The sequence below is a fragment of the Vicugna pacos genome, chromosome 7 (assembly GCF_048564905.1).
Source record: "Vicugna pacos chromosome 7, VicPac4, whole genome shotgun sequence".
Classification (NCBI taxonomy): domain Eukaryota; kingdom Metazoa; phylum Chordata; class Mammalia; order Artiodactyla; family Camelidae; genus Vicugna; species Vicugna pacos.
Genome location: NC_132993.1, coordinates 63232621 through 63252870, shown reverse-complemented (window position 1 = coordinate 63252870; position 20250 = coordinate 63232621). Strand labels below are relative to the sequence as shown.

Genomic DNA, 20250 nt, shown 5'->3' with positions numbered 1-20250 from the left:
TCGTGGTATATCTCTGAAAGAAACAAAAACACTAATTCAAAAAGATATATGCACCCAATACATGCATTCTAGCAACTTTATTTACAATTGCTAACCTATGGAAGCAACCTAAATGTCCATCAACAGATGAATGGATAAAGAAAATGTAGTATATATACATATATACAATACAATATTACTCAGCCATAAAAAAGAACGAAATTTTTGCCATTTGCAGCAACATGATGGACTTGGAAGGCATTATGCTAAATGAAATAAGACAGATAAAGACAAATATTGTATGATATCACTTATATGTAGAATCTAAACAATACAAGAACTAGTGAATATAATTTTAAAAAAGCAGACTCACAGATATTACCAGTGATGGGGTTGGGGAGGACAATATAGGGTTGGGAAAGAGGAGGTACAAACTATTGGGTGTTTAAGGTAGGCTATAAGGAGGTATTGTACAACACGGGAAATAAAACCAGTATTTGTAAAACCTGTAAATGGAATACAATCTTTAAAAACTGTATAAAAATAAAAAATTCAGAAAATGTAAGATCAAAAAAAAAAGGGGGACATTAATATATACAGAGAGGGGGGAAAATTGAATAAAAGCTGTTTTTCAGTTTCCAACACAAAAAAGTTAAACCTGATAAACATCAATATTATTTTAGCACCTAATATCCATTCAAAATAGTCCTATTATATCTAGCAAGGTGAGTAAATATTTCAGCAGCCTAATGCAAGATTATCAAATGCCTCAATCTAAGAATTACAAAAGTAATTAATAGTCTATAATTTATTTCAATCTGTCTCTCATACTGACATTTTAACTAACCAAAGGCAAGGGCTAAAGGCCAAAATTAACAAATATACTGAAAATCTCTGTACCTGTAACTTGTGAGGTCTAAGGAATAAAAAAGGATTTATGTTCCCCTCTGCTCCACAATTCCCTGGACAAAGAGGTTTTTAATGGAAATGGGTAACCACTGGTTCCAGGATACAACATTCAGTTGGTCTTCTTTTGACATAACGAGCTAAATTTGGAGATCTTTACAACAATGCATTTCTCACCTCATTTGTCTTAAGGAAAGAAGGCTTTGCAATCCTCCAGAAAAACTGGAAAGCTGACGTCCCTAGAAATGTAAAAATAAAAGGGAGGGTGGGACAAAATATTGTCAGGACTTCGTAACACAAAACAAAGAGCTAAATCTCACATAACACTGTATAATGTTCCCGTGAGATGCATAATCTCTTGTATACTAAGAATCTCCCAGAGATAACTGACAAGAAAATGCCAGGTACGTTCCTGAGTATGATGGAAAACGGTAGCTGAATAAAAAATGATTCGTAAAACCAAAACTCAGTGCTTCATATACATTATCTTACTTAAACTCCACAGCTTAAAGGTAGGTATCATTCCTAAAATTACAAAATCAGAAAAAGCGCCGAACTTCACTACTAACTTGACTTAGCTGAAGCAAGATTCGAACCTACGGGTTCCACTCCACTTGTTCTCCTCACCCCTCTTTCTACAAGGAAACTCCTCAAGGAGCTGCTAGGGATGGGACTCCGCTATACAACACAATCACCCAGACCCGCTTCTAAAAATGAAAAAGCTTAGCGGCAGCGAGTCACCGACCTCAACCTGGACTGTAACTAAGCGCGGTAAAGAGCTTTACTCCCGCCTCCGGTGTCTGGAGCGGAATCGAGGGACGGAAGTGGAGAAGAATAACTTCCGGCCACGGGCGGCGCTCAAAAGTGACGTCATCCTCGTGGCGCTCTCAGGGGGCCGCGCTACTGCTCTCAGTAGTCCGACGCCAGAGGCCCGGCAGAGGGCGGCAGGAGACCGCGGTAAGCGCTGGAAGGGCCCTTGAGGCTGATTTTGGAGGGCGGGGCGGGACGCAGAGCTTTCCTGACGGCTGGGCCAGAAGCCGAGAGTTCCTGCGGAGATCCATTTACTCCCTTGACACACTGTGGGAAAGTCGCTGATACATACATTAATTTTGCAGCCTGGTAGGATGGTTACGCTTATTAATGTGATTAATATGACGAAGATGAATACATCGGCTTTTTGTGCAGGAAAACGCGTGTGAACCAAGGCTCATGAAACAGTTCCAGGTTGTTTCGTTGTTGAAGCACCTTAGAAACCCTGGAGTGTGGCTGCTAGTCCCGAATTCTGCCTCAGCCTTCAGTCTGGGAAGCGATTCTAGTATGCTTCGACTTAAGTGCTTACGACACGGATTATTTCTGGTTCTCTTTAAATTGTGACGAATTTAGGCTGTTTAAATCAAATTTTCAATAGAATCTTAATCTCTACAGCCAGTGCGTTTTTGCCACCCTTTGGAGGCGTCGCCTTAAACCTTCTTGGTCTCCTCAGTCTCACCTGCTTGGGGATGGTGGCAACGGAGATTAAATTTCCATTCAAGGCAATTCTACTGTTACCCTGAAAAGAAGGATTATCCGTAGATTAATGAAATAATCTTCAGGCTGCAAAATTATTTTCCACAAGAAGGGGTAGTTTGGTCCTTAAAAAAATAAAGTAGGGGAGAAGGTCGATCCTGAATTTTACTGCAAGGAAGAATTTCCTGCGTCACCCTCCTCCATGTTAGAGCATAATGGTAGAATTTTCTTCATCTCATTTCTGCACCGATGAACCAATTAATGTTTTATCCTCACTCTGTCACTTAGATTACTCCTTGCAGGTTTGTTGCTGTCACTTTGTTTTGAATTAACTTTCTGTTTTGTTGGTTTATGAGGATAAAGATTTACCTTTGGGACTTTAAATGGCTAAAAAAAAGCCAGTCTATCTGGTAAGTGAAACTATCTACCTCAGTTGCTCCAGGTTAAAAAAAAAAAAAAGTCCTGAAGAATTAGAAATGGTCTCTTTATGTGAATTTCTGCATGGAAGGAACTTTTATATCCCAATTAGTATTTACTAGTATATATAAATATATAAATTTATATGCATAAATATATAAATGTTATATCTATAAACTTCCTTGCAATCAGAATGTAAAACAATAAAATCTTTTTTAGGAATCATTCATCTTCAGGCTTTAAGAAGACTGTTGAGACTATGGAGACTCAGTGCTCTTACTTTACAGGTGAGATGCTGAAACCCTTAGAATAGGAGGCAGCAAGAGAGTGCATGTCTTATACCTTCTTGACCAGTAAGTCTTCTGTGATTTATAGCACATGCTTTGTTGTACTGACATAGATTATCAAAGGTTATTTCAGACTTCCTTAAGCAACATTACTAAGTTTGTTTTTAGTGATGTCTTGTAGGCAAAAGAAATTGATTCTTTTAAAAACAAGTTACATATTTCCTGCCCCAAATTTTCTAACTATTAATATATTTTAAATGCATATTATGAAATGCTGAAAAGAATAACAACCAAAGTATAATAATGGTTGGATTAAGACCGTGTATCATCAATTTGTTTTTTTCTTCTCATATTTGCAAAGAGGTTTAATCGTTAATGACTTGTGAAATGCTGTCATTATCTCCAGTAGGAGCAATGACTACTACTTGGTTGTCATTGGTTTTGAGTGAAAACCATATATACTTTATATGGTTTGCATATGAAAACAAATGGAATGGCTGCAGATTGCTTAAGCCTGAGTAAAACTGTAAAGTTACTCAGATAGTTGTTAGTACAGGTTGTTAATACTCCTGCTGTTTGCAAACAAACTAAAGAGCTACCTTTCCCCCTTTTCAGAACAATTATTTTTTAATAACCTTAGATTTTTAAAGATTTTAGCACTGGCAACTTTCTTTCTCTGAAATACGCCTAACCAGGGTCTAGAAAGACTTCATGAGTCAGCTTTCCTACTTTTAGAATCATTATCACAAAGGTCTATGGCAAGGAACTGGATACTTAGCCTAGCAAATTTGCAGATTCCAGACCCGACATGATCCTGGATTCCCATAGTAGTTAGATTGCCATCATCCGCAGGACAGAGTTGGCCAAGAGAAACACAGTACTCTTCTTGAGATTCCTCTCAGCCTGGTGAGAGTACCTTTTGTGTTGCTTGATCCTACTGTTCTATGCCTTCAATTACCATGAAGTGATTTTTAACCACCGGAAGAAAACATTATCTTGCCACAGAGCAGGGGAGCAAATATTCACAAGATGGAATAAAATCTTCCTTTTCTAAAATTATATCCCTTCCTATTTACAGTGTATCTTGAAATTTTACCTTTAGAGATTTATTCCTTGGTATTTGTCACATGGTGGTTTTAAATCAGAAGCATATTTGAAAGGGAAAAGAAATTAAGCCAATAGGCAGCACACTTTTTCCAAAAAGGCCCAGATAGTAAATATTTTAGGCTTTGTGGGCCACATACTGTCTCTTTTGCAATTCTTTTCTCTCTGTCTCTCTCTCTGTCTCTCTCTCTCTCTCTCTCTGTCTTTTCACTCGTTAAAAATGTAAAAACTGTTCTTAACTCAAGGGCCACCTGGCCATTGGCTATAGTCTACACACACCTGCATTAAACTATAATGAGCTACTCACATATATCTGTAACTTAGTTTGTTGACTTAAAGACTTCTGAAGAATAGGAATTTTGAGAGAAAGGACTTAGAACAGAAAATATTAATAATATTTGAAACGTTCGTAGAACGCTACTTGACAGGTATTAGTCTAATCACTTCACCTATATTAGTTCACTTAAGTCTATGGTGGAAATATCTCCATTTTACAGATGAGGAAACTGAGATAGAGGCTAAGTAACTTGTCTAAGCTCATAGAACTAGTAAGTGATTGTAACCAGAATCTATGATCATAATTGCAATGCTATGCTGACACTCAGAGAGAAGTAATATTTTAATTCACTACACAAAATACAAAAGTAGAAATATTTTTCTATAGATTATAGAAAAGGGGGGCGGAATTCACGCATAATTCCATCAACTAGAAATAACCACCATTCACATTTTATTTATGTCCTTTTGGTTTATATTCTTCCAGAATGTTTTACACATAAAATTATTTTCCTTATTTAGTCCTCTGACATAGGTATCATAGTTTTGTAGATGAGGAAACTGAGGCTTAGATCGATTAGGTGACTTTTTCAAGGTCACAAAGCTAATATGTGTGTGGAACCAAGATTTCAACCCAGGTGGTATCTTCTAGAACCTGTCCTCCTAACCCCAGGCCTACACTGTATTTGAGTTTATACTTATTTGTCGCACTTAAAAAGCCTTTTTCCATCTCTCATTTATAAAGAACAGTCACCCATAGTTTCTTCCAGAACTTTATTATTTTTCATGTTTTTCCTTTAAATCTGAATTACCTGGATTTTACTTTGGAATAGAAAACAAGGTAGAGATTTAGTTATTTCTTTTTCAAATTGCTAGTCAATTATTCCAACATCATTTAATGAATAATACTTTCTTTGTCAATGCTTTGAAATGCCACCATGTAATATACTAAATGACAAAATAATATTACCATTTTTGAATGACTGCTTTCCATTTTTGAAAGATATTTCTTAAGGTTCTGTTGCCATGATCTAACTTAAGGGTTGATATGAAGAAAGGAAAGTATGTGTCAGCCTGGTGTTATAAACCACCCAGTCTGTGGTATTTCTGTTATAGCAGCCCTAGTGATCTAAGAGAATGACTAACAAGTAGAGATGGAGAGCAGAGGAGCGGGCAAAGGATCAGAGGCAAGAAAGTGCAGTGTCATGCTTGGGAAACTGAGACTGCATGGTATTAGAAAACAGTGCCAACACTACCTCTTGTCTCTAGACCTTTGCTATGTAAGACACTGTTGACTGGGTATACTGTTGCTTGTAGCCAAATACAATTCTGATAGAATACTCTGTAAATATGTGTTAAATGAATAAGCAGTAATGAGTAGAGAACTGGAATGGAGAGTCAAAGATTTCAACTTCAGTTCTGGCTTTCCAACACGAGTAGTACACAGAGTTGTTTTTCTTCTGTTCAACTTCCCTTTCTTCATTCTACCACAGACTGGATGGTTTAAACAGCAAACATTTCTCATGATTCTATAGGCTTGGGAGTCCATGATCAAGGTGCCAGCAGATTCAGTGTTTGGTGAGGACCCTTCCTGGTAGACACTGTCTTCTCACTATGTCTTTACATGGCAGAAAGGAACAAGAGAGCTCTCTGCAATCTCTTTCATAAGAGCAAGAATCCCATTTGTGAAAGCTTTACCTTTACAGTCACCTGCCAAAGACCCCACTTCCTAATAATGTCACTTTGGAGGTTAGGATTTCAACATAGGAGTTTTAGGGTGATACATTTAGTTCATAATAGTCATTTAACCCAGGGAGGATGATATCATCTCTCCCTGGAGCCTTTCCAAACTCCCACTCAGAATAAGTCTTTTCCACTTCTGTGCTTCTGTAGCACTTTGTTCAGTCATGTAAAACTGAATGCATTTTACCCTGTGTTGAAATGAATATAGAGCATACATTTTGATCTCCTCTGCTGTTAGCCAGCAATTCCTTGAGGGCATAGACTGAGTCTCATTCACCATTATGGAAGCTAGGTGCCAGTTGTCCTCCTATGCTTCGGCTTTGCCAGCTGCACCCTGTTGAATCCAGAATCTCAGAACCCAGAACCACTTTGAGTTCTGCTAAAGTAAACCACATCACCTGAAAACATCAGTGAGCAAAGTGGACTTCACTACAGATTTTGTCAAGGGGGTTACCCACCATACCATACAGGAAAACAACTTTCAGATTTGCTGTTGGACTCACTAGCTCACATTTTCTTCCTTTTGGATGGTCCTCAGGACTCCAAACTCCTATCCCCATTTTTGCCCAAATGCAGCTATACTCCAGCCCCATCTCCAGACTGGCAAACCCACATGAGGTTCACTAAAATAAAGTCCCACTCATCTTAATAGTGGGGGCAAGGGGATTCAAAGAGCAGATAATATCAAATCATGTTTATAATGGTTAGCTTTTATTGAATAGGTATTATGTGTAAGGAACTATTATCCCTGCAAGGCATGTTTTATTATTCCCACCTTACAGTTAAGAAAAGGGAGACATGAAGAGGTTAAATAGCCATATCACACAGCCAGGAAGTAGGAACCAGAAATCAAACTCAGGCTATTTGAATCCAGAGCTTGGGCTCTTAATAATTAACTCTACTAACCTCTATAGCACCTAACAAAAGCCTTCCCTAGTAAGTACATCAAAATGTTGGTTGAATTAATTACTTGTATTTCTAAGAGCATCAGAAGTACTCTAGCTTCTTATATTTCTTTTTTTCCAGCTGCAAAAATTTATTTTTGTTTGTGAAATACCGAAATATCCATTATAGGAAGAAAACTACATTATCTTAAATGAAAGTGAAAATTAGGAATATATTGAAATTATTTGTTAGTTTTATTTTTCCAGCTTTATTAGGGTATAATTGACAAATTAAACTTGTATATATTTAAGGTATACAACATGACAATTTGATATACTCATACATTGTGAAATGATTACCATAGTCAAGCTAATTAACACATCCATTAACTCACATAGTTACCATTATTTTATGAGTGGAATGGGAACACTTAAAATCCACTCCCTTAACAAATTTTAAATATACAACACAGTATTGTTAACTATAGTCCCCATGCTGTACATTCATTCTCATGGATATCTAAAGCTTTCTGTTTTTACTGGTGTTAAGTGAATGAATGAACTGATTAATTTACTGACTATGCATTTCAGCTTCCTCACCTGAAAATTCATTCATTCAGTTGTTCATCTAATATTTATGTGTCGCTGTGTGGGCACCAGGGAAACAATGAAGCATAAGAGACATTCCTAGACTTTGACAAGTCTAATGGAGATATTCACAATTCAAAAGAAAAATTTTGAACCAGAAGATACTTAAGGTCCCTTCCTGCTCTAAACTTCTGTGATTCTATTGAGTGGGAGGTTTGCTCTCCATGTACTGAGTGGTAGATTTATGATCACATGAAGATGGCTCTTTCTTCCTCCCGTCTTCAGCACTCAAATCAGTGCAAAAAGAGTAGATTCTGCTAAATTTTAAATAACTGCTAACCTTGGCTAGACATTGGGTGCTCCTTGTCAAATAATCATGGAGGAGAGAATTTAAGGCTATCTCTGAGCAAAATAACAAAGAATGGGAAGCCTTAGCATACTGACATCCAGCCTTCCTCACTGCACTCCTAACTCCTGTATCTGCTGGATAACTCCTGCTTTCCTCCGAGTACCCCAAATCTCACTTTGATACTAGGCAGTCCAGTGGAGCATGAAGTGTTCCCTACTCCAGAGCTGCCTGTAGAGCTTCTCTCTTCACCCTTACCCATGACACCTGACTTTTTCACCTCTGTATCTCTCATATCCTGCTGTTCTCAATCCTAGCTGCACATTAGCATCACCTAGGGAGCTTTTTAAGCATACTGAAGCTCAGCTCTTCACCCCCAGGGAATTTGATTTAATTGGTTTGGCATAAGGCCCAGACATTGGTGTGGGTTTTTTTGTTTGGTTTGGTTTGGTTTGGATTTGGGTTTCAGTTTTTTTAAATCCTCAACAGATGACTGGAATGTATAGCCAGAATTTAGAATTACTGCTTAATTTTCACCTGCTGGTTAAAGCCCACTCTGGATTCTGGAACTGATTCTGTTCCTAGCCAGGGAAAATTCAAGGAGCCTTAGACTAGCAGCTCAGCAGCTCAGAGGTTAATCCCACTGTAGCCTGGACTCCCAGTTCCAGTAATTACAGGCTATTGTTGTTCCTTGTGATTAGGCCCCTGACCCAAAGGAACATGGGGAATAAATGAAGGGGAAGCAGTTATTGGGCAGGCAAAACAGTAGGTGTTTAATGCCTTCCTGCTGCCTTCCGCCCCCTACTCCCACCCCCAGCTCAAACCACTGTACCAAAGTTGTCCTGAATAAACAGTGTCACTTGGTGACAGGCATGGATAGGAAACTGACCTACTGTCACTCAGCCATGCCTATGTCAAGCTGCTAGATAGTTCTCTTTATTTTACTACATATACCTCTGTTAGTAATACTTCCTAATAATCTCTTTCCCAGAGACATTGCATCTTTAATCACCTTTCCTTTTTTCTCTCCTTCTTTTAACTTGAATCTAGTTAATTCTAGAATCTTCTTCTTTCCCTTGATCCCTTTTTTCCTCCCTCACTATGATTGTGATCACGTCTAAGCATAAGACTAGTGTAAGTGTTGTATTTAAACCAGAAAAAAAAAGTGACATATTTTAAAGTGAAATTTTAACGTAAGAAGAAAGAACAACCTCTCGAGTTCATAGAAGTGCTACTAAAAACTCTTCACAATTCTCATAAAAGTCTGTATTCTTTTTATTCTTCTCTAAAGAAACCTTTTCTTCAGAAACCAGCATTCAGCATACTGTTTTTAATTAGTTAGTTATTTTCTGCTTTGATATTTGCTTTAAAACAGTTTGGGGATTTACTATTTTTTTTGACACTTCATTTTACGGATTTTTTTCAGAACATTAGTACCATCTATAACATTGTCTTAATTTAAAATTCTATTCTGAATACCGAAGTTTTTGGAACCCAACAGATCGGTAAATTGAGGAATACATGAATATACCTAACACAATCCCCGGACACCCCCTTAACTAAGTAGTCTGCTTTTCCAGTGTCACGGGGACAATCCTTAAGGTTTGCCAAAGGAGAGAAATGAATATGGGGGCAGATTTTAATGACATCCGTTTCTGTTGGTAAGACTGATGACTTCCCAGCCCTCAGTGACCTGGAGGGAGTTAGTCTCTTCTTCAGCCCGGGAGAATCTAGTATATGTCATTTTCCCAGTACCAAGGAGAGTGCTGAAACACAGCATTCCTGGTACCCAGTTAATTACTATGACAATTTGAAGAAGCAATCCCTATTGTAATGTGTAGAACTATTCTCAGAGAAATACTTTTAAACTTCAAATATTTATCCAATTAAAGGTAAGTGCTCTAAAATATGTCCACTTTTCCTGGCATTAAATACAACCTTTGCCTTGATTGTATTCTTTGTTTTGATGAGACACTGTGATTCTCTGTGAACATTAGCAAAAGAAAAAACAGAGAGAGACAATTCTCAAATGTTTTAAAACAATAAATTTTTCCTGTTATGTGGTGAATTATGTATTCTGTATTGCCCTTGAGAATATCACAACCATGACTTATGATCTGTATTTATTTATAGTGCATATTTAAATTAGTCATTGTGAATCAGATATCCTAAGATCATTTAATTAATTACCTGCGCCATCTAACACCTACTTAAATTTCTTCTCTAGACATATTATTCCTACAGACTAAATTATTCATCTTACCAAAGTTTCTAAGCTGACAAAGGCACTTGCTTTCTAACTAAAGTACTACTATGAAGGCAAGTCTCAGCTCAGCAAATGCTTTCTCTTTTATTAAAAGATAAGGGTAAAGAGCTATCATGTCTAAAAATAGATACTTGGAGCTTAAAATCTGCCAGACCATATGTTGTACGACTCCAAGATCCAGGAAACAAAGACATCCTTCTCCAGGCGGTATGTATTATTACAGTCATTCTAGAGGATTAGATCAAGTGCCAGTCCATTTGTATAACTATACATTCGTTTAAACATCTTTAGAAGAGAAATAAATATGAGTTCCTGGGATTGGCGGGGAAAACATTAATGAATTGGCATTGATCTGATCTGCATGTGTTTGTACCTGTGTTGTGAGAATGCATATGACAATGTGAATATTTCTCTAGTATCTTTAAGATTTCTTTTAAGGAAATTACTTTCATTGTTTCTCAATGACAGTCAATGAAATAATCACAAAATACAGGATTTGAGGCAGTCTTCACCTATGAGCAAGATAACATTTTACAACACTTTATAAGATCTTTGTAATTCTTTTTCTTTTTTTCTTTCGTTTTATTTTTTGGGGGAGGGTTTTAACTGAAGTACAGTCAGTTACAATGTGCCAATTTCTGGTGTACAGCACAATGTTACAGTCATGCATATACATACATATGTTCATTTTCATATTATTTTTCATTAAAGGTTATTATAAGATATTGAACATAGTTCCCTGTGCTATACAAAAGAAACTTTTTAAATCTCTTTTTATGTATAATGGTTAACATTTGCAAATCTCAAACTCCCAAATTCATCCCTTCCAACCCCTTTTCCTCGATAGCCATAATATTGTTTACTATGTCTGCAGGTCTATTTCTGTTTTGTAGATAAGTTCATAGTGTCCCTTTTTTTTCTTCTTTTTTTTTTTAGAGTCCACATATGAGTGGTATCATGTGGTATTTTTCTTTCTCTTTCTGGCTTCACTTAGAATGACGATCTCTAGTTCCGTCCATCTTGCTGCAAATGGCATTATTTTATTTTTTATGGCTGAGTAGTATTCCATTGTATAAAATAACACAGCTTCTTTATCCAGTCATCTGTCAATGGACATTTAGGTTGCTTCCATTTCTTGGCTATTATAATTAGTGCTGCTATGAACATGGGGGTGCATGTATCTTTTCAAATTAGAGTTCTCTCTGGATATATGCCCAGGAGTGGGATTCCTGGATCATATGGTAAGTCCATTTTTAAATTTTTTGAGGAATCTCCATAATGTTTTCCATAATGGTTGCACCAAACTACATTCCCACCATCAGTGTAGGAGGGTTCCCTTTTCTCCACACCCTCTCCAGCATGTATCATTCATGGACTTTTGAATGATGGCCATTCTGACTGGTGAAAGGTGATACTTCATTGTAATTCTTTTTATGTATTGAAATTTTAACATTTTTTCCTAGTAGAGATGTTATTTCATTGTTTTAAAGTTAAAACATCTTTTAAAAAGTTGAAATAAGTTTTAAAACCTATTGCCATTAATCTCTAAATATGTTTTACATATATGGTGCACACATATGTTATATAACATTTTACAGATTTTATGTAGCACAAACTCAACCATCTTCAGAAATTTGATTACAGTCTTATGCTAGAGTATCATTCTGAGACTGTATGTAGTACATTGGAATAATTTGACGGTTACTCAGTTTAGACCATAAACAGTTCCAACCCCCAAAGGGATTCTTTTCTGCCTTTATAATGATCAAATCTCTTTAGATTGCAGAGGCCCCGCTACATACAAACACTTAAAAAATGTTACGGTTAAGAGGTCTAAGTTTTCTCTAATTACTCATCAATGATTGTGCAGGCCAGTTGTAAAGACAGAAACGTCTGTTCTTTGTTAACTAGCAAAAGAACTTAAATCCTCTTGAAGTGGTGGAAAAGGAAAGAAGAAATGAAGGATATCCGACAGTGTATTTCTTCCAGGACATGAGACTATATTCTTTTTAGTTAAAAAAAATTATGTGTGTGTACATATATGTATGTGTATATGTAAAAAAAGAAGCTTTACATACACGTGATTCAAAGATAGAAAAGTATATATAATAAAACCTTAAATCTCCTTTCCTCAGTTATCCAGTTCTCTTCTCTGTAGGCCAATACTATACCCAGTTTCATGGAGATTCTTCCAACAATACTGCGCATTGCCAACATACATATATGAATTCCCTCCCTTTTCTCCCCTCTTCTTTTCTTTTCATAAAAAAAGTAGTACACCATATACTTTGTTCTGTTTCTTGAGTTTTCACTGCCTTACAGTAGTCCTTTAAAATTAACCTAATTGTGTAAATGTTACATATTTCATCACTATATACAAGTCAAAAAGCAGGACTACAGCATAGAATGCACATCAATGAAAATAAAGTAGCACTGCTCTTTAAGAAGAATGGGCAAGAATACACTAAAATGATTATTTTTAACACCAATATTAAATCTTCTGTCCTGATTCACTCAAAGTTACATATTCATTATCATCATCACCATCATCCTTTCTAGCTTCAGCATCATATGTGATACCAAAACATTAAGTAGGTTTAAATTTAAAGGGCCAATTCTTCATCCTACTGTTGTTTCAACAGATTGCATTCCTGGAGCTATTTGATGTTGGCCATCTTTAAGATATTCTGGAATTTTACACACTAGTATCTTCTCTCTCAAGAAGATAACATTTCATATAATTCAGGAGTATAAATAGAATTGATTTGATATCTCTTAAATCTTATATCTTATATCTCGGATAAACAAGTCTCCTTGTACGAATGTAGATGTCAACCTCTAGATTTTTAGAATAATGTATCTTACATGTTTCCCGATGCTGCTACCATAGTGACAGACTAACCAGTAACATTCCAGATTGTTATATTGTTAAGAGCTATTTCCATTATTTCTTAAAGAAGAAAAATGATTTTTTAAAAATGAATGACTAAAATGAGATATTTCTGAAGTCATTTCCCCTTTTCTATGTGTCTATGATGCTATGTCAGCTAAACACAAGATCTAAACTAAATCAATATCCTACTGACACTTCTCAAGTGCAGTCTCTGTTGTTTTCTTCATCCTTACATTAATCTTTTAATTAATTAATTAATTAGTAAACAGGACATTTAGCTATCGTGAAAACTAAATCTTCACAATCAACCAAAAATCATCCATAGAGGTTGAATGGATTTAGTTATTCAAATATCCAGAAAAAAATGAGAAATACTTCTTTTTAGATTATGTTTAATTATTTTTGAAGCAAGGATTACCAAATGAAGAAACTAATCATATATCTAAAGTTCTTTCACTTTTTGCAAACAGATTATAAGATCACAATGATTTGCTTTCTATATAAATAGCTATAGGTAATGAGTGCTTTATATATATTAGCTCACTTAAGTCTTAAAATAACCCTGAGAATGAGAAATTATTATCCTTGCCTTGCGGATGAGGAAATTGCATCCTAGAGTTAAATAACTTGTCTACAACCACACAATTAGGAAAGTTGTGGCAGGATTGGAATTGTAACCATATCTATGAACTCCAAATACTGTGCTCACTCATTTATGAGTGAAGGCAAAGATAGTTCCTAGATATTACTCTTCAGAAAATAGAGCCAGACAAAATTAATTTGAATCATAACAGGAAGTAGTGAAGTTAGCTGTAGAGAATGCTATTTTAGCAATAAGAATGGGGTGTGGAAAGGAACACCCAGGGAGTTGCTACTATGATATTGCTAAGGTTCCATTTTTTAAATTGAATGGTGGGTTAACTGGTATTCATTTATTCTTATGTATGCATTATACATATAATATGTTTTCAGTATGTATTAAAATATTACATAATAAAAATATTTTATAATAAATTTTAAAACATTAATTATTGAGGGATGTTGTGAAGTGTTTTAAAAAATAAAAACAGATATTTTCACCTGGGTAACCTCAGTGTAATTAATGAGTGGGTTCCATGAAACCCTCAAAGGCACACACAAAAGTCCTAAACCGAATATTTATCTATTGTAACTGTTTATTTGCTGTTTCTGTGTCAGAACCCAAATGACTCCACTGGGTATTAGAGAAAATCTGTTCCTAAAATAAGATTAGAAAAAAATCCCAAGAGGATTAATTCTTCCAGGAAGGTCATTTCAATTCAAGTGGACAGTTTTGAATTTGTATTTCAGTATTTGTGAAGCCAACAGGCACCTTTCTTTCATATTAAGATATAGGTTGAGTTTTTAGAGTAAGTCATTGTAACATCATAGCATTGAAGCCCAAACATGTTCATTTTCTCAAAAGAGTGGCTTCTTTCTGTTAGTGATAGAACATATGTTCTATCAAAATGCCCTTAATGAAAGCAGGCTTTCACAACTTTTTTTCAGGACTTTCCCATTCTCACAGGTATGTGATTGGATCTTTTGTTCATTTATTTTTGTTGTAAAAGCAATCATGCCTATGGTCATAAAAACTCAGCCCGCAATCTCACTTTTCAGAGATAACCATTGTGTTTTACCATTTGTGTTTAGTTCCTTTTATTACTTCTATAACTCTAGATGACATTTCTATAATACTGTTTCTTCATTTTACATGAAATTATTAAATTTTTATTTTTATGAAAATTGCATTTATATAATCATAAAAAGTCAAATAGCATTACAAAGTTTATAATGAAGAGTACGGGACTCTGAGGATCCTGTCTCTCTTAGTCTCTCAAAGTCAGTCTCCAGAGGCAGCTTCTTTCAACTCTTTTCTCTTTCTTTAGCTATTTATATTCATAATTCTAAGTAATATGCTTATACTGCTGCTTTTATTATTCCATTTTAGATGTTTGTATATCAGCTTCTTACTCTGACAAATTTGGATTTGGCTCCTGTACTTAGCTTCCCCACATTCTTTTCTACCCCACCTTAACAATTTTTAGCCAAATTATTTGATCATTATTTCATGTTATTATTACTGTGTAAATATTGTTCATAACTAAGCCACATAGTGTTGTTTAGTTTTCTGTTTACTTGTTACTAATTATTTCATGAACTCTTCAACAGGACTGTAGAAGTTCTTACCTTATGGACACATATATCAGATAAACTATTAGTTCTGATTTTTACTCAGAGACATCTCTCTTGAAGTCCAGGTCCTCTTGCTTCTGTATAGGTAAATCACTCTCTAGATTTTTTGCATGATGACAATCTAGAATTTTACCAAATATTTTCCTAGGTTTTCCCTTTACCTCTCCCTTTGTGTTGAACTGCTTGTTTCCTGGAACCTATATCTTCCCATTTCTTGGGTGTTTTTTTTTTTTTTTTGTCAGTCTGTTATCTGATAGCTTCCTAAGAAAGAGTTTATGAGAACAGTATTTTTGAAATCTTGCAAATCTAAAAGCATCTTTAATTTGCCCTTCTTAACAGTTTGCCTTGGAATCCAGGGAGGCTGGAAATCATTCTCCTCTACATTTTTTTATGACATTGGTCTCTTGTCTTCCAGCTTCCAGTGTTGCCATTGAGAAGCCCAGGGCTGTTCTGATTCCTGAATCTGTTTTGTTTTCTCTATAGGAGCTTTTAGAAAACGTATTATTTATTCATTCACAAATATTTCTTGAGCAGCTATTACTGTGGAAGGTTCTGTTTTAGAGGCTAGAGATTATAGCATTGAAAAAAGAAAGGCATATATCCCTGCCTTTGTAGAGCTTACATTCTAGTGGTGGGTGGGCCACAAATAATAAGCAAGATAAGTGTAAAGTACACAATATATTAGGTAGTGATAAGTACTCAAGTAGAAAAGGAGAATATACAGTGTAAGGGGTAGAAATTTGGATTAGAAATGCCTTACTTAGAAGAGAGCTTTAAGTGAAGACTTAAAGAAAGTGAGGGCGCAAGCCATGCCAGTATCCAAGGGATGACCGTTCTGGGCAGAAAGAACACTATAAAGTACACAGGCCCTAAGACAGGAGTGTCTGTCTTGTTTAAGGAACAATTAGGAAGCTGGTGTGGCTGGAGCAAAGTATACAAGGTAAAAGGTAGGTGGCAGTGATCTCTGAGCAGTAAGATGGAGCCAGAACTTGTAAGAACTTGGCTTTTTATTCTAAAGTAGATGAGATGCTATTGGACTGTTGTGAGCAGAAATGTGACTGCTCTCACCTTTGGCAGCTGAGTAAAGAAGCACCTGAGAGCAGAGATAAGGCAAGCACTTAGAATGCTATTACAGCAATCCAGGTGAGTTTTAATGGTGGCTTGGACTAGAGTGGTGATAGTGGAGGTGTGAGAAGTGGTCAAATTCTGGGCATGATTTAAAGGTAGAGTTAACAGTATTTCTTGACTTACTGGATGTGGAATGTGAAATAGGGGAATCAAGAATGACTCCAGGGTTTTTGACCTGCAAAAATGGAGGAACAGAGTTGCCCTTCAATGAAATGAAGTGGGGAAGCCTATGGGAGGAACAGGTTGGAGGGTATATATCAATAGCTCGGTTTTGTTCATATTAAATTTGAGATACCAAGTAGAGATATCAAGTAGTCTAGGGAGAAGTCCCCGCTAAGAAAGAAATTTAAGAGTCGTCAGTATACTGATGGTCATATGCCAGTTGCTGGATGAGATCACCCTTTTGTGAGTAGATAAAAAAATCCAAGAACTGAGCCTTGAGGCACTTCGACAGTTAGAGCTTGAAGAGATGAAAAGGAATCAGTATAAAAGAGAAAAGAAGCAGGCAGAAAGTGAAGAGGAAAACTAGGTAAGTGTCATGTGTTCCTGAAAATCAGGTGAAGAAGTGTTTCAAGGAGAAGGGAGTTTTTTCATCTGTGTCAAATCCTGCTGATAGGTGAAGGAAGATGAGGCCTGAGAAATGACCATGGAGTTGGCATCATGCAGATTATCAGAGACTTTGGGTAGAACAGTTTTGATGGCATGATGGATATAAAAAAATGACTAGAATGGGTTTAAGATAGAATGGACAGAGAGAAATTTGGAGGTAGCTGGAGTGTTACTGTCAAGGGAAAAATAAAAACAGAGCAATAGCTGGAGAACTAAGGAGAAGGTTGGTTTTACACACACACACACACACACTCACACACACACACACACACACACACAGAGCAAGAGTGAGAGAGAGAGCATACTTGCATTTTAATGAAAAACTATCCAGGGGAGAGAAAATTTGATGATTTGTGACAGAAAGGGGGGAATTACTGGAGCAATCTCCCTGAGTAGGTAAGAGGGAATGAAATCTAATGTACAAGAGGAGAAGTTTGCTTTTGCTAGGAGAGTTCATCAAAACTAAAGGGAGAAGGTAGAACATGGGCCTCATGATGCAAGTAGGAAGGTATCATGATAGTAGGAGATCTCTTTTAATTGATTCCAAACTCTTCCCAGCAACAAAAAGCAAAATTGTTAGCTGAAAGTGAGGATGTTGGAGTTTAATGAGAGCGAAGGTATAAAGGTGTCACTTTGAGAGAGAATGAATCATGAAAATAAGGCATGAGCAATGTAGCATTAAGAGCCCACCTGGGCTCATTAATTTAAGGTGAAACCAGTCAGCATGGTTTTCTGGCAGTCTTATTGGTGGGTCTTGGGTACAAAGAGTGAGCTTAGTGTTGCACTTTACCAGGATTGTGGTTTTCTCAAGCAAGGACAAAGAAGAGGGGCAAGAGAGTTGAGAATACAAAATCTCTTTATGCCCAGATTTCTGTAATTTCTCAATGATTGCCTTGGTGGAGTACTTTCATTCGCTATGATGAGCAATCTCTGGGTTCTTTCAAAGTAGGGTGTCCTGCTCTTTAGTCCTGGGAAATTCTCTTGTATTATTTCTTTCATATTTATCCCCTTCACTCTCTCTGTTATCACTTTCTGAAACTCCTACTAGTTGGATTTTAGACCTCTAATTTTCTTATCTTTTCTCCTGCATTTCCTTCTAAGCCTTGTTTTATTCTACTTTGTGGAAATTTCCTGAAGGTTAGCGTCCAAATCTTCTACTGACTTTTTCATTTTCATTATTTATTTTCCTTTCCAAGAGCTTGTTCTTGGTTATTGAATATTACTTTATTATAGCCTTCTGTTTTTGCCTCATGTACACAATCAACACTGTTTCTTTATCTCTAGGAATATACATTATATAAGCCTAAAATTCTTTTTTCCTTCACTCTCTATACTGACTCTGCTTTCTCTAAGTTCCTTATTTACTTTGGATTCCACTTTAAATGTAAAAAGTTTCCTTCCAGTGTCTGGTCATTCTTGATTTTCTGTATGCATGTGTCTGTATATTTATACGCAGAGCTTGTTGATTAATGGTCTCCTCTAAGGGTGATTTATTAACTTAGAGGGTATCCAATGTATTGATCCATTTCCTAAGAGGGGATTCTCACAATATCCCATCTGAGAATATGTGTCTACCCTCCAACGTTCTGGAAGCCAAGAAGAAAGGAAATGGGGGCAGGAAGGTTAACTAAATCCTCATACATCAGTTTGGCACCTCACCCCTGATGTCAGCTGTTCCTGTGTCTACAAACCTAGAACCTCTGTGGTTCAAAATCTCTAGATAGGACTTCTGGTTTCCATTTCTGCGTGTAAGGAGCTTAGAAGTCTATCCTAACAAGTGAAAAGCTGAACACACTGAAAAATCATGCTTCTTGGGTCCATAAGAGAGGGGAGGACACAGGGCAAGTAGCTGCCCCCCAAGATTGGAGAGACAGATGAATACAGGAAGTCACAGCTTACCAGAACAGAGATTCCTGGGTAGAAACAGCTAGGGGAACCAGTGCTGAGGTGGGAAAACCTGAACTATAATTGATAAATTGCTGGAGGCTCAGTGTGGACAAGTATGAAACTTAAAAACCTGGTTGTTTATATGAGCTAGTTAATTGAGGCTTGACCACTAAATATATATCTATATATAGACTTAGAAATTAAAAATAAGTCAGTAGAGCAACAATTCTTTTTTCCTGTCTCTTCCCATACTCCAGCCCTAAAGAAAATGAATATCAAATTGTAAATGCTGCTTCTATGTTCTAAGAATGAAGGAGCTTTGCATAATAGCAAAGCTTCATGACTTGACCAAGAACTGTATTCAGTTAAATATTTTTATGGGAATTTTCCAGATGCTTTAGGCAACTGGATGGGGAAGGGGAAGATGCTAGTTTCTATTTCTAAGATTTTACTAAATGTTTTCTCAAAAAGTCTCTGTTTTTTTTTTTTCCTTGTTTGGAAAAAGGGTTATTTAATCTTTTCAAACCACTTTATCACTGACTAGTTTTAATTAATGTTTTTGCAATTGTGCTAATATCTTTTAAAGATTACAAGGGTGAAATTGCAAAACTGAAAATATTCTACTTACCATTAGAAAGTTCCACTGTAGATATTATATATCACTATCTTTTGAATTCTTTGACAATCTGTAAATATCTTAGCAGATTATAACTGATCATTATTCTAATATCTTATGCAGAGTTTTGCCATCATTTAAATATTAAAATAAGGACAAAGTATAGAATGTATCAAGCTACAGAATTGCAATGTGGTCTACAAGAACTATGGTTAATGGCTACAATATCTTTCTTTAGTTCAAGGTAAGATTTTAAAAAATTTTTATAAGGAAATCCAGTTTTTAAATGTATAGTTATAAGAACACCCTAATGAGGGTAGGAAATTGTTAAGGTCATTTTCATATATTCGTTAGGCAAAAAAAAAAAGTAAAAAATCCTGCTTTAAACACAATAAAATTGTGATGCATTGTCCTGTAGGTGTGTTCCCTTTTAGGAACCAAAATTCTAAGAAAAAAGAATGTTATATAACATCGTGTTCTTTATTCTTATTTGCCCTCTCATTTATTAAAAAAAAACAATTCTTAAGTTTTATAAGTCTACGTTCTAGTTTATCATTACTAATATTTAATTAGTAATGAGGTAAATTTTTGATACAGTTAT

The 20250-nt window shown here is 36.0% G+C and overlaps 1 protein-coding gene and 1 long non-coding RNA gene across 8 annotated transcripts in view; one reads left to right on the top strand and one right to left on the bottom strand.

Moving 5' to 3' along the window:
- MTERF1 (mitochondrial transcription termination factor 1) overlaps positions 1-1701 on the bottom strand; it is a 415935-nt gene extending 414234 nt beyond the window's left edge. For 5 of the 6 annotated variants that reach the window (XR_012074507.1, XR_012074506.1, XR_012074508.1 and 2 more), the window contains exons 1-2: positions 1631-1701; positions 1063-1124 (exon numbers count right to left, since the gene is read on the bottom strand). Coding sequence is in view for 2 of the 6 variants with exons in the window: in XM_006207662.4 (XP_006207724.1) it covers positions 1063-1067 (5 nt within the window). In the remaining 4 variants the exon portion in view is untranslated. The other variant, XM_072965037.1, reaches the window with a different exon arrangement.
- Positions 1702-1780: 79 nt separating this feature from the next.
- On the top strand, positions 1781-19887 carry LOC140697574 (uncharacterized). Of its 2 annotated transcripts, none has more exons than XR_012074726.1 (3): positions 1781-1842; positions 3028-3095; positions 19773-19887. It is a non-coding gene; the product is annotated as an uncharacterized lncRNA (long non-coding RNA). The 2 variants fall into 2 exon arrangements; XR_012074727.1 differs by lacking the exon at positions 19773-19887 and adding an exon at positions 10430-10507.
- The last annotated feature ends 363 nt before the right edge of the window (positions 19888-20250 follow it).